The sequence below is a fragment of the Mobula birostris genome, chromosome 19 (genome assembly GCF_030028105.1).
Source record: "Mobula birostris isolate sMobBir1 chromosome 19, sMobBir1.hap1, whole genome shotgun sequence".
In the NCBI taxonomy this organism is placed as follows: Eukaryota; Metazoa; Chordata; class Chondrichthyes; order Myliobatiformes; family Myliobatidae; genus Mobula; species Mobula birostris.
Window position 1 is genome coordinate 33,909,363 of NC_092388.1, and position 25,895 is coordinate 33,935,257.

The 25,895-nt window shown below is 40.4% G+C and overlaps 1 protein-coding gene across 1 annotated transcript in view; it reads left to right on the plus strand.

Moving 5' to 3' along the window:
- gmds (GDP-mannose 4,6-dehydratase) overlaps positions 1-25,895 on the plus strand; it is a 657,689-nt gene that overhangs the window by 558,439 nt on the left and 73,355 nt on the right. The window contains exon 9 of the mRNA XM_072283399.1: positions 22,143-22,239. Coding sequence (XP_072139500.1) covers positions 22,143-22,239 — 97 coding nt within the window. The remainder of the gene's footprint in view (positions 1-22,142; positions 22,240-25,895) is intronic.

Consider the following 25,895-nt stretch of genomic DNA (forward strand, 5'->3'; position numbering starts at 1 on the left):
TCTGCTGTCTTTCCAGTCCTGTTGAAGGGTCTCAGTCTGAAATATTGACTCTTCATTTCTGTTGCCTGATCTGCTAATTTCATCCGGTGTTTTATGGGTGTCATTCCAGATTTCCAGCATCTGCAGTCTTTCTTGTATCTACCTGCATAGGTGGAAGCATACAGTAGAAATTAGCAGCTCTTCACCAGTTAATATAGTAAGTGAATGAAAAAAAACGTTGAGACCGGTAGCACATTTCCCTTATTTTTGGATTGTGGATGTCATCAATAAGGGTAGGATTTATTAGAGATTTTGCACAGTACTAGTAAAGGATTGACAATATTTTAGATTAAATCACCACATTTTGTAGCGGCTGAGAACTTGGGCTATTGGTGTTTTCCTGCATCTTCCATTATTCTTGGTATTAGAGATCATTTGTTTTGGATATTTGATGGTAATTTGCATGTACATCTCCACAACTAATGTGTCTATAGCTGCTTGATTTTTTGCCTTCTACCCTCCTTAAATAATGAATATCATGGTTAACTTTCGAATCCAAGGCCAATTCTCTAGAGCATCACAAATAACTGAAAATATTTTAACCTGATTATGGTGATATTTAGTGGAACTATCAAGCACCAAAAGTACGATTATCTTAAGGCTCATATTTTTATCTTTTCTATTTTGGAATTTATAACATAATCACCAAGTTGCTCCACTTGTTCCCTTTACTATTGGCATTTTGTCCTCTATCTACATTGTGAAAGAGTTATGAAACGTTTATTGAACAAATTTGCAATTTCATTATTATTCAGGTGCATACGCCTTTAATCATGTCAAATTATTCTTTATCACTTTTTTGATAAATATAATAACTTGAACTGATAGCTTTGATATTCTTTTTGGTACCTGTTCTTTGTATACCAAATGTGTTTTTATTACTGTCCCAGTCCACTGGAATTCAGTTTTTTTTTGCAGTTGTGTAAGTTTATTTCCCTTAACTTGATAAAATCACTTACATCTTTTATTAACCTGAATATGGCAAGTGTTCAAATTTTGGAATTATGTGCAGATTTTTTATTATACTCGATGGCACTTTGAGTACTTAGCAGTTTGTACATTTGCCAGATAGTAGTTCAGCTCAGTTTATTGTAGTCAAAGTTTCCTCAATTTCAACTTCATATTGCTTAAATTTAAAATATTGTTTTGTGAATTTCCTTTTTCCTCAAATCTAAAATTAGAATTCATCATATTATGGCCATAATCAGAAGATATTCCCTGACTCTCAGATGTTTCTTAAATGGTCAATAAAACTATAGACTAGTATATTGTATTCTAACATATATTCTTGGTTAAAAACAATATCCCTGGTCAGATGTGCAAAATTGAGTATATAGTCACAACTACACATTGTGCTCTGTTTCCAAAGTTCATTCTTTTGGCTTGTATTATACATTTAAAAGGAAAGTGCAACTAGTCTTGTGAAAATTAAAATACACGTAACACCTTAGCACAGTGGTTCTAAAACTAGGGATGACTAAGTTATTATATTAAACTTGCAAATGTAAGAGATTTGCAAGAGTATGCTAGCACCTTTGATTCAAAGAAGTTGCAGATTTCATGCTGGCCACTATGATGACTGCAGAAAAAAATATATCTGTATTGCCAAACCATAAATGTGATCTTCAGAGTGACCTTCAACCCCTTGATGACATAAAATGCTGATGTCATGCTAGAGCCCTAGCTTCTGAGGCAATAGCCTCAGGGCATTGCAAATTCAAGATCTTAGCACTTTAAACAAAAGATGGCAGCTGTAAATTGTTAGGTTTTGTAACTCCAGAAACTAATCGAAAGAGAAATACAGGAGACCAGGATAAACGTATACTGTACGCTTCATTTTTTTATTTTGTTAAACGCTTAAATATGACGTAATGATATATGCCATTCACGTTCTTCATACATATAACGTATAATGAATTATGTAAACACCAAAGAATGCTTAATCAAACAGTATATTTACAATATTACTCAAATATTCCTGAAGCATTAAGTACACAACACTGTCCCCTGCTTAGCTATAAACTCAATATAGAATGCATCTCAACATATATCTGCACACAATATATATTGAGGGTTGCTTTACCATCCAAGCTGATACAGCATAGTAAATTTTAAATTGTCCCACTGTCCCATTCAGACCTAAAGATTTAATCACTGTGAAGGATTTCTTACTCTTGTGGGATAACATCTTCCCTGACAAGGCAGGTCACTCTGCTTCGCAGGAGAGGCTTGCAGCTGTGAAACAATCTCATATTCATATTCTGGGGTGGTTGTAGGAATTGACTCTGGGACTGCAGAAGGTGGTTCTGACAGCTCTAGATGCCTTTCTTCTGAATCTTGGCATCCTGAGCAGTGCATGTCGAGCTGCTTGATCTGCTAATCTATCCCGGAACACCAGACAAATCGTCGAGCCACCTGTTTCATTTGGACCATACTTAGATGACCAGCTTGTAGCTTTTCCTAAAATTTAGCTCTCAGTTTGGACGGTGCAACAACTCCCAACCCCTTCATCAAGGGCAAGTTCATTCCAGCTCTGGTAAAAATGGAGGAACTGGGATTTCTCCTGCACCTTCCAGCCATGTATACCTGAGACAGTGTGGTGTCTTTTCTGATTTCCCTTTGGATCATCTCTGCCGTAGTAGGGAGACTTCTAATTTACATTCAGGAGAATATGTCAAGTGGAGTGTCCACTTTCGTAAATTTTTCAGGTATTCCCTTTTCGAAGAGTAAACAGAACAATCCATCGGTATTTTCATGATTGGTTGTCCGCCTGAATTTGATCTTGTAATTGTGTCTTCAACAGACCCCATCGCTGCATTCATGCTCAGGTTGTTAGTGGAACACCCTTCTGTGGATTGAAAAAGACATTAGTGGTTGGTGATCAGTAGTGAGGCTAAACTTCAAGTAGTGGTTGAAATGTCTTACAGCCCAAACTAGACTTAAGGATTCTCTGTCAATCTGTGCATAACTTTTCTCTGCAGCGGTAAGCGAACGTGATGCAAACACTATGGGTCTTTCACTTCCATCATTCTTAATATGTGACGTGACTACAGCTATACCTTGCAGCACCCGGTCCCGGGCAAGCTTCGCTGGGCGATGTGGATCATAATGTGTGAGTACAGAGTCTGCTCTGTGGAGTCTCTGGAACTGTGGCATGCTCTTTGGCTTTGGGGCATCCACTACTGCTTAAATTTTCTCAGCTTGTGTGTCAATGGTGTGACCACAGTAAATGATGCTTGGTTTAAAGAATTCACACTTGTGTGTGCTCTGAGCCCATAATCTTCTAATCTTTTCAATACTGTCTTGAGATTTTGGAGATGTTCCTTGTTATCCTTACTAGTAACAATGATGTCATCCAGGTAACACAGAGTGCCTGTGCAGCCTTGCACCACCTGGTCCATAGCTTTTGCCAGATTGCAGGCGCAGATGCAACTCCAAAAATAAGCCCATTATAGCAATAAAGTATTTATGATGAAAAGCACTTTGAGCTCATCTTCCATCTCCAGGATAAAGGATATCTTTGCAAACCAAACATTTCCAAATATATCCTCTATCCAGGGGAGAGGGTATTGATCTTCTTTCAGTACTGTGTTGATGGTGACATTAAAATCACCATGGATCCTGACAGATCCATTTTTCTAACATTGCTGTGGCATCATCCAGTACCTTTCTTAATTCACTCTCAGTTGACTCTGCTGCAGGGGATGTGGCATTCAAATGGTGGATGGATTTCCAGTCAAGTTGTAGTTGTCTCAACCAATCACAGCCTGACAATTCTGGCCCTCTTGTTTTTACCACATACAAGCTCAAGGTGGCTTGTTGGTGGTTGTATTTTATTGTCCGGAATGTCATTCCCAGTATAAGTTCTAAGTTAGATGTCTGCAGGCTTCAGTTTAGTATCTTTGAAATGCCATTCAAACTGATTTTGTGGAATGACCGAAACAGCTGAGCCAGTGTCCAATTCCATTTTGATTAATTTGCCAATCACTTCTGATGTAAGCCATATTGCTTGTTTATTGTTAATTTTCATATTGTAAATCTGAAGGCTACTCAGTCCTGCAACACCCTCATCATTATCAGATTTCACATCGACAGCATGCAGATTAGTGCGCTTTTTGAAACTGCAACTTGGCGTTTTATCTTTTTCTCTTCCCTGTGCAGTCCATTTATTTTTGTCTGCCCAACATGCTCTTTGTATGTGTCCTACTTTGTCGCATTTTCTGCAAATTTTGTCTTTAAACTTGTGTTAGTCTGGTTTATGTGAATCCCTGTGACCTGTTAACTTGCTCTATCTTGTGCTCCCAGATGAACTTGAAGATGGCCCAAGTAATTACTGAGACAGAGGAGTGGGGAACAGGCCACACTGCAATAAAGTACAACAGCCCCGAGCACATCATATCTGATGACCAAGTTCTTCCCAGTTATTGACAGAGATCACCACTTTCACAAACGCGACTTTTGTTTGACCTTTCCATTCTGCTCCACTCAATTCTTGTTAAATGCCTCAGCCTCCCCTGAAGCAGATTCCCAGCATCTTAAGGTAGTCAGACCTGATGATGAAGGGGCTTTGGATCAGCTCGGCCAGTTACTAAAGGGCATTGCCTCAATCTTAACATGATTGATCCTGACCCCCCCCAGTGCCTACTCAGACTGGTCACGTGTGCTGATCGGTCTGCGAACTGACCATGAATCCATGCAGAAAATGGCAACACAGTGGGGTTTACAGGGGTATTCTGACCTAAATGCCTCCACAGCCTGATTATGTCACCCCTCTCATCCCCTGCGGCACACAAACAAGGTAGGACAGAATGGACAACACTGCCTGAGTCCAGATGGGGAAACTATCTATCTCCCACCATTGAACATTCAGTTTGGTAAATAGCAGAGTCAGTGAGGTATGACATGTTTCATTTAATCTCTAGCCACTCATATGCAAAGGAAAATTTGATTCTCCTTTTAGAGCTGAAAAGCAAAACCAACATTGTAAATGTGTCAGCCCGGTATCCAATCCAAAATAATGCTCCACAATATATTGAGAATATTTTGCTTCTCAATTGTTTCATTTAACTAGTATCTTAGGAATATGAAATAGATTTTGGTGAAGAGCACTTTAAGAAAAAAATCTACTACAAATTCAGTGCAGAGTTCATTCTTATAGAAGGAATGGCTCATTTATCATGCTATTAGGTATGAAAGAAAAACGAGAGTGAGACCCGACTAGCAGTAGTAGGTGAATGGGATGAGCCAGCATAGGAGCTATAAACTCAGTTAGATAAAATACATGTCAGTCAATCAATTGCACATGAAATGTAACTGCAAATTACATTGCAAAGGAGACAAAAATTGTATTGAAATAGCTTAGATGAAGTTGAATAGAGCTGTTAGTAGATTAGCAATGTATGCACTGTATGACTTTAATGTTGGAGGAAATGAAAGGCGACAATGACAAATGGAAAACAAATCTGGGTCAAAGAGGATACTTCTACAAAACGTCATAGGAGAGAGAAAGAGAAAGTCAGAGAAATAGATGGACAAAATGAAGTAGCTTGAGCTACTGCAAAAAGCAAGGGCAAATGTACAAGAGGCTAAGGTCAGATGAAAAGAAACATTGTAGAGAAGAAAAGGGTCTTACGGCTGGATGAAGATTTAGAAATGTGGCTGAGCACGGTGTAGGGAGTAGACTAAATCCACGGAGTTTTTTAAGAATAATGTTGGGAAGTTAGAATATGTGGCATGAAGAGACCTTGAGCTGATACAGATCATAAAGGATGAGTTTATTAGGTGATCAAAGTACAACAGAATAAAACAGATCAGCAATGTACTAAACAAGCCAGTGTTCGTACAGAGCTTGAAATACCAAGGAGAAAATAAGAATATTCAGTTCTGAATATGCGGTTTGTTTGATGTGGGGTCAGAAATTCAATACAACTTGGAACTGTGCGTCAAATGTATGAACAGCTGGTTCAGTTTTAGACAGGGAGTAGGAAGAGAAATTGAAGTCTACAGCAGAAACTGAAGACAGTGGGTTCAATTGTTTCAATACCTAGCTGGAGGAAGTTAATGTTCAACCAAAACAGAATGGAAATATGCAGAAGGTCAGGCAGCATCTGTGGCGAGAAAAAGAGCAGACATTTCAACATGTGTTGTTCAAAGGTCACTGATCTGAAGTATTAACTATGTTACTCTGCCTATTGATGCACCTGTTCACATAAGAATTTACAGTATCTCCTTTTCCTATGGTATTTTACTGCTGTACAATTCAACCAACTCTACATGCAATTAGTCTTTCGGCTTAGGGTCAGTGTAAGAGTTCAGAAAAAATCTGAACGTGATATATCTTGCATCTCCATTGGTAGAATTTTATTACTAAAAAGCAACATAAAGTCAGGCTATGATGTGACCATGAGACAAATACCTCACTGCATTTCAAACCCTGATGTCCAATTGGTCTATTACTGGAGTGGAGCTCATTCCCATTACCACCTGATTTGCAGATCAAACTGATAGCAATGAGTAAGGTTCATTCCATTCGAGTATGATATTATCAGTGGACATTATCAGTTTTCATTGGACTGCTAAAAGTACATCATAATACAAATACAAAGCAATAGCAGCCCCAATTTGAGCTCTGCTTAATATGGTTATTCATTTATCTCTTATTTTTTAATTTATTTTTGTGTTTGCACAGTTCATTGTCTGTTACACATCAGTTGTATGCCTGTTCTGTTGGGTGCAACCTTTCATCGATTCTATTTTTTTTTCTTGTATTTACTGTGAATGCCTGCAAGAAAATGAATCTCAAGGTGATATATTGTGATATATACAGTATGTACTTTGATAATAAATTTACTTTGAGCTTTAAACTTTGAATATTGATAGATTGGCTCACTTTGATGGTCCTGCGTGAGTCATTACTTCTGAGTTACTTTATCCATACTGGTACCCTCTTTATCATTGGTAAGTGTAATGTGAAAATGTTTCCAGCAAACTCTTTGAAAATACATAGGCTATATTTTAATATTTCTTGTAAATTTCAAATGCACTGTAATTGACATGAGGGGAAGATGTAACAAATTATAGTTAAATACCAAAAGAGAAATGGAAGGATAAAGAGTTAGAATAAAAGAAGTCTGAAAGAAAAAGTAAGAAGAATGTTTTAAAAGACTTTATGAATAATTCTGAAGGAGTGAGGGTTGTAGATCTAACTGTTCCTTTTCTAGGCCTCTACAGCTGTGTTTTATCTCAAGATCATAAATAATCTCATCAATGTTGCCCTTACTTCTGGTTCTGTTTCTTGTATTTCTGTTGTAAATCCCAGTCACAGAGCAGTTACCAACAAGACCCAATTTTTGTGAAGTTTATGGTAATGCTGCACAAATCATCCAGCCATTTCATTACCAGTTTTGAACACATGTCATATCTCTGTATCTTGCCTAAAATAAATTATCTTATCAGCATTAATAATGGCTGGTAAAGTTAATGTATCATGATTTTTCAACTTCTTGGTCATTTCTCCCACTTTGTTCAGGCCAAACTAATTTTTCTGCCACCCCCTATCTGTACATAAAATATTTCATTGTCTTTAGAAGTGCATTTCTTAATTTTACACCCGATTGCCAACCAATTAATTGCATCTGTGCCTCACATGTGATCTTTTCACTTTTGTACAGAGTCTTGCCAAGATCGCTCATGTATCAGCGCTCTTCCCCTCCACCTCAAACTCTCCTCAATGTGAGGTCCTCCACCACCTGTTTTAAGTAAACTTTCCACCATTTAAATACTAAGCGTAAAGCCATGTGCATCTACCATCCTGAGCAGTTTCCAACAATTATAGTTTCCTTGTGTCGTTCATTCTCAAATTTTGCTTCTGCTGACAGCTTGTCCTTGTCCTGAATTCATACTTGTTTCTCAGTTTACTCACACATTACATTGTAAAAGTGTTTCTTTTTTTTAAGAAGAATTGTAGATTGCCTGGCTTGTGTGTAACAGACAAATCTGAAAACCAATAGAGATAACTAAGGAGTTTTCTAATAATATGGGGGAAAAAATCTTCACTTAATGTCTTGATGAAGAGTCTTGGCCCGAAATGTTGACTCCTTATTCTTCTTCATAGATGCTGCCTGGTCTGCTGAGTTCCTCCAACATTTTGTCGTGTTACAATGGGTTTCCAGTATCTGCAGAATTGCTTGTGTTTTCACCTAAGGTTCACCACTTTATCATAGAGTTGCAGGTTCATGCTGAAGTACCTGGTACTTTAAGACTTATCAAACTGCCTTAGAACCATGAGTATCCTTAATTACTTGCATATTTCATAACTCCTCCTCTGATCTTAAACATTTGATCCCTAGCTTGGACTTGCTTTTCTCCTCTTCCTGAATAAAAGACCAGTGGTTAAAATGGAATTTCCTAGGAACTAATCATCATCCTAACCAATGTAATTTTAGATCTTGGTGCTGTGAGAGCTGCTCTATTTATATTTCAGGGCAGTTTCCACGGCAGCTGGAATAACAAAAGAATGTGCACATGCAGTATAGTTTTGTGATTGACCACTGTAACTTCCTGAGTGCCTGAGAACAACGCATTTTAGGAGAGAAAGGGGAAAAGCACTTTATCTTACCAGCAAAGGTAGTCTGGTGTGTGCTGTGAGACTCTCACACCATTTTTGCTGGTAATTCTGAAACAGGTTTTCCAAATGCATGACAGTTTCAGGAATGGAAGATTAATCTCATGGACATTGATAGGACCAAGCCAAGAGGTGAATTAAATTGTTTCAGTTTATGACCTTTTGATTTTTGTTTTTTGGTCCCAGAAATTCTAAGAATATTTTTCAACAAATGTTGGGATCCTTGCAATGAAACCAGTTTTGTTTCTTGAACTTAACCTTACTAATAAATTGGTTTTAGCATTATGTTATTGTATGCATAGGACAATAGTTATAGATGCATTATTTATCTTTGGAGGGAATGATGTTCATTTTCATTTACAATTCCTGAGCAAGTGAAGCAGACAGTGCTTGCACAAAATGAACCTAGGTTTATCAACACCAGGCTGCTTTTTATTGAGCTCAGCATTCGACACCATCATCCCCTCAGTACTAATCAATAAGCTTCAAAACCGGGGCCCCTGTACTGCCCTCTGTGAGTGGATCCTTGACTTTCTCATTGGGAGAGGCACAAAGCAAACACCATCTCTAAATTTGCCAATAGCACAACTGTAGTCTGCAAAATCTCAGATGGTGATGAGAAGGCATTCAGGAGTGTGACAGATCGTCTGGTTGAGTACTATTGCAATTACAACCTTGCACTCAATGTCAGTAAGACCAAGGAATTCACTCCAGACTTTAGGAAGGGTGTTAAGGAACACAAACTAGTCCTTATTAAGGGGTTGTCAGTGGAAAGGGTGAGCAGCTTCAAGCTCCAGGGTGTCAACATCCCTGTAGACCTATTCTGGGCCCAATATGTTGATGCAGTAATGAGGTGGACATGTCCATAGCTATATTTCATTAGGTGTTTGAGAAGAATTAGGGTTCTCCAGCAAATTAGTTAGTCCTGACGAAGGGTCTCGGCCAGAAACGTGGACTGTACCTCTTCCTAGAGATGCTGCCTGGCCTGCTACGTAGCTATTCAAGCAACTTTGATGTGTGTTGCTTGAATTTCCAGCATCTGCAGAATTCCTTGTGTTTTTGTCATGAAATTAGGTTTTTTTTGCAGCAACACAGATAATAAGTGTTAAGCACCCTAGCTATATACATGTACCTAAGACTTTTTCAAATACCCTGAAACCTCATCCTTAATAATGGACTCTAACAGCTTTCCAACCGCTGAAGTCAGGCTAACTGGTCTATAACTTCCTTCCTTCTGCCTCTCTCCTTTCTTCAAGAGTGGAGTGACATTATCAGTTTTCCAGTCCTCCAGAAACATTCCAGAATCCAGTGATTCTTGAAAGACCATAACTGATGTTTTCACAATCTCTTCAGCCTCCTCTTTGAGAAACCTGGGATGTAATCCATCTTGTCCAGGTGACTTATCTACCTTCAGACCTTTCAGCTTTCAAAGCACCTTCTCCTTAGTAATAGTAACTGCACTCCCTTCTGCCTCCTGACACTCTCAAAATTCTGATGTACTGCGAGTGTCTTCCACAGTGAAGACTGATACAAAATACTTATCAGCTTCGTTTGCCATTTCTTTGTCCCCCATTGCTACTTCTCGAGCATTATTTTCCATTCTCGCCTCTCTTTTATTCTTGAAATATCTGAAAATCTTACCAGTTTAAGATGGCGCTACCAAAGATCTGTGACAGCTTACTCGTAAATCATAAGGCAAGATAATCGACTGAAAACATTGCTTATAACATCTTTGCTGAAGCAAATTTTGGTGAACTATCGCCGCAGGCAGTGAGGAGGCGGCGGAGGCGAGGCAGATTCGGGGGATGAGCTGTGCTGGGCATGGTGAGGCACAACATTTTTGAGCCGAGGTTGCAGACGGAGTTTGTATTGCCACTAGAGATGGAGTGAGCAATTGGAGAGGAGTTGATGAGGAAGAGTTTCGACGCCTGTCCACCTGACCCGGGTGCGAGGCTAGATCACTCCAAGAATACCCCGTAAAACCCCCTGTGTTGCCATTTTCTGCATGGATTCATGGTCAGTTCGCAGACCGATCAGCATATGTGACCAGTCTGAGTAGGCATTGGGGGGGTCAGGATCAATCATGTTAAGATTAAGGCAATGCCCTTTAGTAACTGGCCCATGCTGGTTTAGTGAGATTGAGAAAGACTTTGGGCTGGGTGGCCTGGATGTGTCACCGTGTCTGGATTCAGGTCCTGGAGCGTGGCACAACTCAGTGCCTGGACAATTTCAACATCAGCCCAGATAGAGTGGAAGCCCGAGTATCGGGTATGGAGGTGAGGGTCAGGCTGATTTTTTTTCATCCTCCTGTGAATGTTTCTCCACGGCGCCGAAGCAGTGGAATGATCTGGCTAATCTGGGAGTGGATCTGGGAGTCATTCTGGTTTGGGATGCTGATGGCTTGCTTCTATTGTTTGTGTGATGTGTATTTTCCTTTTCACTTTCTCTGCGCAGTGGTTTTTGGTCTTTTTTTAATTGGGTTATCTGAGTTGCTTGCTTTGTGGCTGCCTGTAAGCAGACAAATTTCAAGGTGTACAAGTTATACATTTTTTGATAATAAATATGCTTTGAATCTTTGAAATCTTTTGGTATCCTCATTGATATTGTCTAGCTTACCTTCATATATCATATTTTCTCTCCTTGTGGTTTTTTCACTTGCCTTCTGTTGGTTTTAAAAGCTTCCCAATCCTCTAACTTCCCACTAATTTTTGCTCTATTATATGCCTTCTCTTTTGCTTTTATGCTGTCTTTCATTTCCCTTGTCAGCCACAGTTGCCTCATCCTCCCTTTAGAGTACCTCTTCATCTTTGGGATGTATCCATGCCGCGCTTTACAGATTTTTTCCCTTGGGATGAAGCACCAACCTGATTATTCGTAATCTACCTGCGTATTGAAATCTCCCATGACTATCATAACATTGCCCTTTAGTCATTCCTTTTGTATTTCCTGTTGAAATTTATACCCCAGATGCTGGCTACTGTTCATGAATTAGGAAACAATCACACACTACGTGCTGCCCTGCTCCAGTTTTGCTATCTTTCTTTCCTCAATCACTAGAAAAGTAACTCAAATTTTGCTAGGTGAAGTTTTAAGTATTTTCAGTGAAAGCTACAAAGTTTTATTTCTTTTACATCCTCCCTTGTTTAGGATAACTACAATTATGAACTAATAAATAAAAGCCCTGCCAAGATGTAAAAGTTTCATTAAATAAATAAATAAATAGAATAGAATAGTAAAGCACAGTACAGGCCCTTCGGCCCACAATGTTGTGCCGACCCTCAAACCCTGCCTCCCATATAACCCCCCACCTTAAATTCCTCCATATACCTGTCTAGTAATCTCTTAAACTTCACTAGTGTATCTGCCTCCACCACTGACTCAGGCAGTGCATTCCACACACCAAACACTCTCTGAGTAAAAAACCTTCCTCTAGTATCCCCCTTGAACTTCCCACCTCTTACCTTAAAGCCATGCCCTCTTGTATAGAGCAGTGGTGCCCTGGGGAAGAGGCGCTGGCTATCCACTCTATCTATTCCTCTTATTATCTTGTACACCTCTATCATGTCTTCTCTCATCCTCCTTCTCTCCAAAGAGTACAGCCCTAGCTCCCTTAATCTCTGATCATAATGCATACTCTCTAAACCAGGCAGCATCCTGGTAAATCTCCTCTGTACCCTTTCCAATGCTTCCACATCCTTCCTATAGTGAGGTGACCAGAACTGGACACAGTACTCCAAGTGTGGCCTAACCAGAGTTTTATAGAGCTGCATCATTACATCGCGACTCTTAAACTCTATCCCTTGACTTATGAAAGCTAACACCCCATAAGTTTTCTTAACTACCCTATCCACCTGTGAGGCTACTTTCAGGGATCTGTGGACATGTACCCCCAGATCCTTCTGCTCCTCCACACTTCCAAGTATCCTGCCATTTACTTTGTACTCTGCCTTGGAGTTTGTCCTTCCAAAGTGTACCACCTCACACTTCTCCGGGTTGAACTCCATCTGCCACTTCTCGGCCCACTTCTGCATCCTATCAATGTCTCTCTGCAATCTTCGACAATCCTCTAAACTATCTACAACACCACCAACCTTTGTGTCGTCTGCAAACTATATGCCTGGTCACCTCCTCAAAGATCTCTATCAGGTTTGTTAGACACGATCTGCCCTTCACAAAGCCATGCTGACTGTCCCTGATCAGACCATGATTCTCTAAATGCCCATAGATCCTGTCTCTAAGAATCTTTTCCAACAGCTTTCCCACCACAGACGTAAGGCTCACTGGTCTATAATTACCCGGACTATCCCTACTACCTTTTTTGAACAAGGGGACAACATTCGCCTCTCTCCAGTCCTCCGGTACCATGCCCGTGGACAATGAGGACATAAAGATCCTAGCCAGAGGCTCAGCAATCTCTTCCCTCGCCTCATGGAGCAGCCTGGGGAATATTCCGGCAGGCCTCGGGGACTTATCTGTCCTAATGTATTTTAACAACTCCAACACCTCCCCTCCCTTAATATCAACATGCTCCAGAACATCAACCTCACTCATATTGTCCTCACCATCATCAAGTTCCCTCTCATTGGTGAATACAGAAGAGAAGTATTCATTGAGGACCTTGCTCACTTCCACAGCCTCCAGGCACATCTTCCCACCTTTATCTCTAATCAGTCCTACCTTCACTCCTGTCATCCTTTTTTTCTTCACATAATTGAAGAATGCCTTGGAGTTTTCCTTTACCCTACTCACCAAGGCCTTCTCATGCCCCCTTCTTGCTCTCCTCAGCCCCTTCTTAAGCTCCTTTCTTGTTTCCTTATATTCCTCAATAGACCCATCTGATCGTTGCTTCCTAAACCTCACGTATGCTGCCTTCTTCCGCCTGACTAGATTTTCCACCTCACTTCTCACCCATGGTTCCTTCACCCTACCATTCTTTATCTTCCTCACTGGGACAAATTTATCCCTAACATCCTGCAAGAGATCTCTAAACATCGACCACATGTCCATAGTACATTTCCCTGCAAAAACATATCCCAATTCACGCCCGCAAGTTCTAGCCGTATAGCCTCATAATTTGCCCTTCCCCAATTTAAACTTTTCCTGTCCTCTCTGATTCTATCCTTTTCCATGATAATGCTAAAGGCCAGATGCTCACCCACCGAGAGATCTGTGACCTGACCCGGTTCATTACCTAGTACTAGATCTACTATGGCATTCCCCCTAGTCGGCCTGTCCACTTACTGTGACAGGAATCCGTCCTGGACACACTTAACAAACTCTGCCCCATCTAAATCCTTGGAACTAATCAGGTGCCAATCAATTTTAGGGAAGTTAAAGTCACCCATGATAACAACCCTTTTTGCATCTTTCCAAAATCTGCCTCCCAATCTGCTCCTCTGTATCTCTGCTGCCACCAGGGGGCCTATAGAATTCCCCCAATAGAGAAACTGCTCCCTTCCTGTTCCTGACTTCCACCCATACTGACTCAAAAGAGGATCCTGCTACATTACCCACCCTTTCTGTAGCTGTAATAGTATCCCTGACCAGTAATGCCACCCCTCTTCCCCTCCCCCCCCCATCCCTTTTAAAGCACTGAAATCCAGGAATATTCAGAATCTATTCCTGCCCTGGTGCCAGCCAAGTCTCTGTAATGGCCACTACATCATAATTCCATGTATGTATCCAAGCTCTCAGTTCATCACCTTTGTCCCTGATGCTTCTTGCATTGAGGTACACACACTTCAGCCCTTCTACCTTACTACCTTCACACCCTTTATTCTGCTTCTCTTTCCTCAAAGCCTCTCTATATGTTAGATCCAGCTTTACTCCGTGCACTTCTTTCACTGCTCTATCGCTCCGGGTCCCATCCCCCTTGCAAATTAGTTTAAACCCTCCCGAACCATGCTAGCAAACCTACCTGCAAGGATATTGCTCCCCCTCGAGTTCAGGTGCAACCCATCCGATCTGTACAGGTCCCACCTTCCCCAGAAGAGATCCCACTGGTCCAAAAATCTAAAACCCTGCTCCCTGCACCAACTCCTCAGCCACGCATTCAACTGCCATCTCCTCCAATTCTTACAATCACTGTCACATAGCACTGGCAGCAATCCTGAGAACGCCACCCTTGAGGTCCTGTTCTTCTGCCTAGTTCCCGAAACTCACGCTTCAGGATCTCATCCCTCTTCCTGCCTATGTCGTTGGTACCAACATGTATCACGACTTCTGGTTACCTTCCCCCTCGTACCAGGATGTCGTGCACCCGGTTAGAGACATCCCGGACCCTGGCACCCGGGAGGCAACAAACCATGCAGGTGTCCTTCTCACGTCCACAGAATCTCCTGTCTGCTCCCCTGACTATAGAGTCTCCAATGACGACAGCTCTACTCTTCTCCGTCCCACCCTTCTGTATCACCGGGTCAGACTCAGTGCTGGGGGCCCTGCCACCGTGGCTCACAACTGGTCGGTTGTCCCCGCCAACAGTATCCAGGACGGTAAACTTATTATTCAGGGGAATGGCTATAGGGGTGCTCTGCACTACCTGTCTGCTCACCTTCACCTTCCCTCCTCTGACTGTCACCCAATGACCTGCTTCTGACAACCTAGGTGTGACCACCTCCCCGTAGCTCTCATCTATGACTGCCTCATTCTCCCTTATGAGTCGAAGGTCATCGAGCTGCTGCTCCAGATTCCTTACACGGTCTTCCAGATTGCCCAGCTGTTTGAACTTCTGGCAGATGTGACTCTGCGGGAGAGGGTCGTTCCCCCAAGACTGCCACATCTCACATGAGAGGCACATCACCATCTCAGGAGGCATTGTAAAGACTAACTGCGAGCAAGCTTGTCCTCTGCCTCTTCTTGTCGAAGACTCTCGAGTCAAAGCCTCAAAGTTCCACTCCTTCACTGGCCCATTCACTCACTGGCCACTTTCCACTCAGATGCAGTATGGTCTACCTGTAAATAAGAAGGGTGTAGAAGCTTTGGAGAGAGTGCAGAAGAGACTTACCAGGATGCTGGCTAGATTCGAGTGCATGTCGGATGAGGAAAGGTTGAGTGAGCTAGGCATTTTCTGTTGGCAAGAAGATGATTTGATAGAGTTGTACAAGATGATAAGAGGCATAGGTTGAGCGGATAGTCAGAGACTTTTTTTCCAGGGTGGAAATGGCTAATATAAGGGGGCATATTTGAAGGAACGTATAGGGAGGGTGTCAGAGTTAAAGTTTTTTACACAGAGAGTGGTGAGTTTTTGGAACTCCTTGTTGGGGTGGTGGTAGAGGTAGATACATTAGAGGCATTTAAGAAACTCCTAGATAGGCACATGGATGACAGAAAATGGAGGGCTACGTAGGAGAGAAAGGTTGGATTGATCTTAGAGTTGGTTAAAAGGTCGGCATAGCATTATGGGCCAAAGGGCCTGCACTGTACTATAGTGATCTACATTCTATATTCTATGAAAAATGTTGTTTACTTATCAGTAAGCAACTGCTTAGAGGTGTTTATGTACTGATTCTATCATGCACGGGAACTTATCAGAAGACTTATGCCACGAAGCTTGGTAAATGGGGATGATGTTCATGCTCTGAGCTATCTCTTGTATTTTCCAGTGCTCGTTCTCATTCTATTCTTTTATGCCTTCTATATCTGCTGTCAGTCTCCTCTTTGCTTCTCTCTCTCTCCCTCTCTCAAAAATTTAAAATAGGTATTAAAATGTGCAGTTTATTTTTCTAAGCAGCAACTGTTTTACATAATGACTTGGCTTTTACAACAAGAAATAACAGTGAAGCTATCAGCATTCATCATCACAAAGGAAGAAATTTGCCAACAGTATCTCGTAGATTCTTATGTTAAGTTTAATGCAGACATCCAGAAGTTTTGAAATTGTGTGTTTCTAGACAGGTTTCTGCTGTGTTGTGTCAGATGCAATGCATTCTTATGCTGTTTTTGAGAATTCTTCAGTAGTGTAGCTGTGTTACTTGAGAAGGAATTCACTGCTACTGAGTACCAAAAATTTCCTAAGTGTTGAGAAAGATAAAATCCGCAACTGCTAATTTTTTAATGGCTTCTTTCCTTGGGCAGTAAGCAGCATCACTTTGTCTTATCAAAGCCATTGTTTAGAAGTGTCTAAATGCCTAAAATTTCCATAACCTAGTCTGTACCTAGCCGAGCTGTTGTCAGTCAGGTATTATTTACATTGCTGTGTACTTCCTGTGACAAAGTAAAAAGAACTCTGGCAAACTTCTTTTTCTATCCTAAGCAAAATTAGAGATGATGTAAAGAACTTTGTATGCAACCAAAGTTATATTTAAAATGGTCAATGTTCTTAATGTTCTTAAGAAGATGTTCTTAATTTTCAAAGACTGGTATAGAAATTACATGTTTATATACGAGGGGTGATTGATAATTTTGTGGCCTAAGGTAGAAGGAGTCAATTTTAGAAAACCTAGCACATTTATTTTTCAACATCGTCCCCTCCTACATGTACACACTTAGTCCAGTGGTCGTGGAGCATACGGATCCCTTCTTTGTAAAAGTGGTCCACAGCAGGGGTGATTGATAAGTTCGAGGCCTAATGTAGAAGGACATGAGTTATTAACTTCAAACTTGTTGCATAATCACGCAAACAGTTGAACTGCATGTGCATGTAACGAGAGCTGTATAACTCATCGCCTTCTACCTTAGGCCACGAACTTATTAATCACCCTTGCTGTGGACCACTTTCTGGAGGTCCAAGATGCCGACTTCTACAAAGAAGGATCCGTATGCTCCACGACCGCTGGACGAAATGTGTAAATGTAGGAAGGTACTGTTTCGAGAAATAAATGTGTAGACCACGAACTTATCAATCACCCCATGTATCAGTGTAATGTCAATTAGTTGAGATTGCATTGCTGCATCTGTAGTACTCTAAGAAAATAATACCTAGAAATTGGAACACACAGTGCCATGTTAAATGCACGATGCATAGCTTGCTCTATCCATGGCCACAAACTAAGATTCTTTATGCCTGCCTGCCTTTCCCATCCCAATTTCTTTGCATCCTGTCTAATATAAATATGACTAACACCTGGGACAAGCTCACAAACCAGTCCTGAACCAATCTCTTTTTCATAGAACATAGAATAGTACAGCACAGTACAGGCCCTTCAGCCCACAATTTGACCCTCAATCATGACCCTCCTCCAGCTTCGTGATTTTGTCCTGATCCTCCCCATACAGTCCTTCCAACAATCATTCCTTGACAACCAGCATTATTTTTCCTCTTCACCACATTCCCCAACCATTTTTCACTGTGGAACCTTTTCCCTGTGATATTCTTTTTCTCAATCTGGCATCAAGATACACTGAAATGATGGGATCTTAAGTTTCATTTCTTCATGAATTTCCCAGAGGCCATTTCTCAAATAAAATGTTTGTTGGTCCTTTGCACGCCAATCATTTGATGACCACAAGTTCATTGCATTTCATTTCTTGGCATAAACTTTGTTAAGGGTCTAAAACAAAAAAAACTTACAATGGCTATTTAACGAGGGGTGATTGATAAGTTTGTGGCCTAAGGTAGGAGTCAATTTTAGAAAACCTAGCACATCTATCTTTCAACATAGGCCCCTCCTACATGTACACACTTAGTCCAGCGGTCGTTCAGCATACGGATCCCTTCTTTGTAGAAGTGGTCCACAGCAGGGGTGATTGATAAGTTCATGGCCTAAGGTAGAAAGAAGTGAGTTATACAGCTCTCGTTACATGCATGTGCAATTCAACTCTTTGAGTGAAACTGCGGAAAGTTTGAAGTTTCTCCTCATCTCCTTCTAAGTGTAGGAGGGGACTATGTTGAAAAAATCAATGTGCTAGGTTTTCTAAAATTGACTCCTTCTACCTTAGGCCATGAACTTAATAATCACCCCTTGTATTTGGAAGGGCTGTATCCTAGAATTAGCACAAAGTCTACATTTGCTTTTGATATATATATACAAATTACAGTTGAGATTTAAGAAGTGTAATCTTAGGCAGAAACTTGTAGCAGATTTCTAGGTGGACATCGTACCTTAGGGAAGAGAAGCGTTCACAGCAACACGCAGGTTTATTTATTTATTTAGAGATCTAGCCCAGCGAGCTACACTGCCCAGCAACCCACCTATTTATCCCTAGCCTAACCACAGAACAATTTACAATGACCAGTTAATCTACTGACTAGTACATCTTTGGACTGTGGGAGGAAACCGAAGCACCCGGAGGAAACCCACACAGTTCACGGGGAGAATGTACAAACTCCTTACAGACAGCGCTGGAATTGAACTCCAAGCTCTGGAACATTCCAAACTGTAATAGTGTCGTGCTAACCACTATGCTACCATCGGGTTAGGAAGGAAGACTGGTTAGCCAGCAATATAATAGTGCTGAGGGAGCAGGAGCTGCACTACACTACAGCATTACCCAGTAGCCGAAAAGATACACCTGCTGCATGACATGTAACAATATTCATATAAAGTTTTATTACTTCATCATTTTAATATGTTGTATGTTCTTCTTCACCGTAAATATCATAAGAAGTGACAATAAGGAAGTGTTCTGGAAAGAAACATAAACTGAGTACCTATATGTGAGCCAAGTGGCTCAGCAGTAACTTCTGCATGTCACAGATGGAAATTTATGAGTTTAAACCCCATTGCAGAGAGTTTTAAGGATGAGTTTTGTTTGTCACATGTACATCAAAAATATACAGTGAAATGTGTTGTTTGCATCAAATTAACTAAATGAGAATTGTGTTGGGCAGCCATGTCAGCAAACCTCTGGTGTCATAGCATGTCCATAACTCGCTGACCCTAACCGTATGTCTTTTGGAACACGGAAAGGAGCTGGACCACCCAGAGGAAACCTACATGGTCATGGGGAGAAGGTGCAAACTCTTTAGGGACAGTGGCAGGAATCATACCCCGATCTTACAGCCGGCCCTGAAAAGCATTGCGCTAACCACCACATTACTGTGCCACCCTGAATATTACAGAAATAACCATTACCATGTGGGTTGTTAGTGCAGTGGAGAGTTCTCTTGTCAGAGGTCAGATGAAGCATGACACCAAGGTTCTAATTACCCTTTACAGTGTCTTGGGCCACTCTTTATCAAGTAAGAATCTGGACTTAATGCGCACAAATTGGTTATCACCTATGCTCATGCTCTTTTAAAGAGGCACTGCATTTGCTGTAATGTGCTTTGAGGCATGCTTATGAAACATGGTTTCCTCGGGTGCGTAGATCTAGGGAAGACAATCTCCAGCCCCACCAAATATGTGAGATTGAGGCGTGATTCCCTCTCCCCCCAAACCCTGTTTGTGTGGACACTGTGTAGCTTGCTACCCTGTTACAAATTAGTGCCACGAAATAACAGACGATACACTGCATACGATTAAAGGATTTATTTTTATCATTCTTAATTTGACTAAAGGGTTAGTAAAAAAAAGTACAAAATAAAAGGCCTGTTTTATTGAAACAGTCTAATGTGCACAAGTTGGAGCTCACAGTTTCCCCAAGTTACTGATCCTCAATCGATCTCACCCTAGGTTTCGTTGAATCATGGTCCCACTCCGAGTCGAATCCTACGACCTCTTCTCTCTTCCCTCTTCATCTACTCTCGAACAAAAGCCCTGAGCCCAACCTTAGTGTCCCTCACAAGAGAAACTTCCCCTTCAATTCGATCATCCTAATTGGATGTTCTCCTCATCTCTTGTCTTCAACAATAACACACACATAAGCTGAAAACAAGCAGCTGTCACAGAACTGCCAAAATGAAATACATACAACATAACAGTAAAAATATGAACCAGGACATTACACTTAGACTGTAAAAGTCACTATATCAGTACAATTTCTTTCAGTTTCTTCTGTTAGATTATGTTCAGATAACAATGTTTCATATGCATATAGAAATTAAACTCATGTATTTGTGCAAAATATAAGCAAAAGATTTTGAAAATTATTTTCTGTTCTAGGAGCATAGTAATTTCATAAGTTATGGCTGGGAATGTTCAATCCTATAAAATGTTTGTGGTGAGACTTTTAAATATACAAACATATGATGTTTTTTAATACTAACATAATAGCATAGCAACAATTTCTGTTAGGCAATCTATCAATTTGATTTGATTTATCACTCTCGCCAGCAATTGTATTCTTTTGATGCATTTCTAATAATCATGTCATGTACACATGAAATTTTTGCAGGTTTCCTTTTCCACAACCTTCTCAGTTATCTCCTTTGAACGCAGAGTAGAACATAGAGTAGTACAGCACAGTACAGGCCCTTCAGTCCACTAATGTTATGCCTACTTATATAAACCTACTCCACAATCAAACTAACCCTTCCCTCCTGCACAGCTCATAACTTCCTACTTCTCTTACATTCACATGCCTATCTAAGAGCCTCATAAACAGCCCTATTTCATCAGCCTACACCACCACACCTGGAGGTATATTCCAGGCATCTACCACTCCCTGTGTAAAGAACCTACCTTTGACATCTCCCTAAAGTTAATTCCATTCATCTTAAATACACACACCTTGGTATCGGTCATTGTCACCCTGGGGAAAAAAATGCTGGCTGTAAAGTCAGTCTATGTGTCTCATAATCTTATACATATCTCTATCAAGACCCCTCTCATCCTTTTTCACTCCAAAGAGAAAAGCCATAGCTTGCTCAACTTAACCTCATAAAACATATTCTCTAATCCAGGTAGCGTCCTGGCAAATTTCCTCTGCACCCTTTCTAAAGCTTCCACATCCTGCCTCTTAAGAGGCAAGGAGGAATAAACACAATACTTTTAAGTGTTGTTTAACCAGAATTTTATAGAGCTACAACATTACCTTGAAGTTTTTGAATTCAATCCTTTGACTTATGAAGGCCAGCACACCGTACAACTTCTTATCCACCTTATTAACTTGCGCAGCAACTTTGAGGGATCAAAGATCCCTCTGTTCTTCTGCGGTGCTAAGAATCCTGCCATTAACCTTATATTCTGCCTTCAAGTTTGATCTTCCAAAGTGTATCACTTTACACTTTTCCAGATTGAATTCCATCTGCCACTTCACCGGCCAGCTCTGCATCCTATCTATATCCTGTTATAACTCACAACAACCTTCTACACTCTACAGCACCACAAACCTTCATGTCATCTGCAAATTTACTAATCCACTCTTCCACTTCTTTATTCAAGTCATTTATAAACATCACTAAGAGTAGGGGCTCCAGAACAGATCCTTTCAGAGCACCATTAGTCACCAAACTCGAGGCAGAATGCGCTCCATCTACTTCTGCCTTCTGTGAGCAAACCAGTTCCAAATCCATACAGCCATGATTCCATGGATTCTATCAATATAGTGATAAATTATATCTGTTTGTCCATGTATACATAAAGAATTTCATAATATGCAAAAAAGTAAAATGATTCATCATTAAAATGTTTAACTATAGTGTCCTTTTTCCTTTTTCTAGATGGGAAGGTCATGGTAAAGATGAAGTGGGCAAGTGTAAGGAAACAAACCAAATCCATATAAGGGTGGATACCAAGTACTACCGACCTACAGAAGTGGTAAGAATATTCAAAAACAAAGAATAAAGCATGATTCTGTTAGAGTGAATTGCATCAATTTACTGTTTCTAATGTTGCTTTTTGAATCGTCTGAAATTGCAACTTGGTTCCAAAAATACTGTAGGTCAGTAGGTGGTGTTAGATGCACTTATAATAATTACACTCTCACTATTGCTGTCAATTCTGAAGTATATCATTTGATGGTTTACACTTGTCTCTGATTTTATTATATTGTGCTCAGTTCTGTTTTAATTGTTCAACATAATTTCCTTTATATTTGTCTGTTTTCTTCATTTTGCATTTATGAATTTCCTTTTCAAAAATGAAATGAACAAGAATTTGCTAATTATTTAATAATTCTTTTTTATACTTTCTGACAATACACTAAAAAGTAGCAAAAATCAACATTGCCAATTAATGACAATATGCCTACTCCCAGTCATCAGCAACTTGATAGGAAATGTCATCAACATTACCACCAGACTTTACTTAGTGACAATTCACCACTCATCCATGCCCAATTGCTCAGATTATAGTTGCCAGTGAAGCACTGTCCAAAATGATTGGAATTTGTTCATATTTTCTACCAATCAGATTGAACCCCTGCAAATATCTGGTGTTGATTGCCTTAATTTAGAGCCACAAATGCAATCTATTGTAAAGTATACTATATTATGTATACGAGTGAGTGTTTCGGTGTTCTTGACAACCTGGTGCACACTACATTTCGCGTGGTTGCATCTGTTTTACAACTATTTGCTGGTGTCGGTCTACTAGCTTGAAGGTTTGAAGCAGTAGTGATGAGTAGGATATTTAAAAACATTGCTATTTGAGAATCAAAAGTTCTTTTTCAAATTCATAAAATCGATAAATTGGTTTGTTATTGTCACATGTACCATGGTACAGTGAAAAACTTGTCTTGCATACCATCCATACAGATCAATTCATTACACCGGTGCATCAAGGTGGTACAAAACAATAACAGAATAAAGCACAGAATTACGTGTTGCGGTACAGAAAAATTGCAGTACAGTTGGAAGAAAGGTACAAGGACTCAGTGAGGTAGATCATGAGTCAGATCCATCTTATCATACTAGTCTTATAACAGTGAGACAGAAGTTATTCTTGAGCCTGCTGGTACGTGCGTTCAAGACTTTGATGCAAGACAGGGTGGGAAGAAATGAGAGTCTCCAGGGTGGAAGAAAGAAGAGTAGACAGGGTCCACGGAGGAGAGGATGACTTCTTTCAAGCACTGAGCTGTGTCCGCAGCTCTCTGTAATTTCTTACAGTGACAGCAAAGCAGTTACCATAACAAGCCATGATGGGCAGAATGCTTTCTATGGTGCATTGATAAAAATTGATGAAGGTCAAAGGGCATATGCCAAATTTATACTTTATACTTTATTGTCACCAAACAATTCATACTAGAACGTACAATCATCACAGCAATATTTGATTCTGTGCTTCCCGCTTCCTGGATTACAAATATTAAATATTAAAAATAGTAAAATTTTATAAATATTAAGATTTTAAATTATAAATCATAAATAGAAAATAGAAAAATGGAAAGTAAGGTAGTGCAAAAAAACCGAGAGGCAGGTCCGGATATTTGGAGGGTACGGCCCAGATCCGGGTCAGGATCCGTTCAGCAGTCTTATCACAGTTGGAAAGAAGCTGTTCCCAAATCTGGCCGAACGAGTCTTCAAGCTCCTGAGCCTTCTCCCGGAGGGAAGAGGGACGAAAAGTCTGTTGGCTGGGTGGGTCGTGTCCTTGATTATCCTGGCAGCACTGCTCCGACAGCGTGTGGTGTAAAGTGAGTCCATGGACGGAAGATTGGTTTGTGTGATGTGCTGCGCCGTGTTCACAATCTACTGCAGCTTCTTTCGGTCTTTAATTTCTTTAAAAATTTAAAATTTCTTTAATTTCTTTAACCTCCTGAGGAAGTAGAGGTTCTTTGCCATGACGTCACTATGGTTGGCCCAGAACAGCCTATTGGTGATGTTCACTCTTAGAAACCTGAAGCTTCTCAACTCTTTGACCTCTACACTATTGATGTAAATAGGAGCATGTACACCACCCCCTCCTTCCTAAAGTCAGGGACAAGCACTTTTGTTTTACTGACATTGAGGGAATTGGTTCTTGTCATGAACCACGTCATGAGACTATCTCCTTCTAGTATTCCAACTCATCATTATTTGAGATGTGGCCCACTACGGTGTCGTCACCCGCAACTATTAGAACAGAATCTGGTCTATCCTTGCCAATTGCAGTCTGTGGTCAGGTAAATCAGTAGATCTGATTTGTCACACTTATTAAAGAGACCCCTGCTAGCTTTAGACTAAATATCAGCACATTTTATGTCAAATGATATTTTACTCAATACCAAGCTACTAATTAATGAAAAGTATTTATTTTGTTAATTATCAAATAATCTTTCATTTGTGTAGAAGTCCCACCAATTGCTTTATGTCTGAGGGAGAATAAGTATATATTGAAGAGCCAAAGACTGCAAATTCATTGCAAAAAAATGGAAATGATGGAAAAAACAGCAGAGCAGATAGCATCTGTAGGTAGATGACTTTTCCTCAGAACTGCAGAAGTAAAAAAAAAATCACAAAATGTTCTGGAAACATTGTGTTTTAGGACATTGTCGGTTGTGGTTAAGCTGGTGTGCTTCACAATTTGAAAACAAGATATTCTGGAGATGCTGGAAATCTGGCGTAATGCACATAAAATGCTGGAGGAACTCAGCAAGTCAGTCAGCATCTATGCAGGGGAATAGTCGCTATTTTGGGCTGATCAGAACTCTAATGATGAAGGGTCTCAGGGCAAATCATTGACTGTTTATTTCATAGTCAAACTTTATTGATCCCGGGGAAATTGGTTTTCGTTACAGTTGCACCATAAATAATTAAATAGTAATAAAACCATAAATAGTTAAATAGTAATATGTAAATTATGCCAGGAAATAAGTTCAGGACCAGCCTATTGGCTCAGGGTGTCTGACACTCCAAGGGAGGAGTTGTAAAGTTTGATGGCCACAGGCAGAAATGACTTCCTATGACGCTCTGTGTTACATCTCGGTGGAATGAGTCTCTGGCTGAATGTACTCCTGTGCCCACCCAGTACGTTATGTAGTGGATGGGAGACATTGTCCAAGATGGCATGCAATTTGGACAGCATCTTCTTTTCAGACACCACCGTCAGAGAGTCCAGTTCCATCCCCACAACATCACTGGCCTTAGGAATGAAATTATTACAGACTGATTAGAAATGAAACACACCTTAAGTTTCAGAGAAGGAATCTGATTCAGATAGGGATGTGAGACAGGGTATGTCATAAGGTATGAGTCAGGATGGTGACTCATAAAAGTCAAATGACCCAGAAGATGAGGGTAACTGAGAGAGATGGTGAAGACTTGCTATTCACAGCTGACTGTCTAGAGCAGATGTAAATAAGAGGTTGCTAAAGGCAGTAGAGTAAATTAAACAATGATAGTATGAAAACAAAGAAGGATGGAAATACCCAAAGATTAGACAGCATCAAAGCACAAAGCACAGAACCAGCTAGTTCGTGCACAAAATGGAAGGGATGGTTTTCTGACCATGAGCTTCTGGTGCGCTGTCACATCAATTCTCCATCCCACCCCACTCTG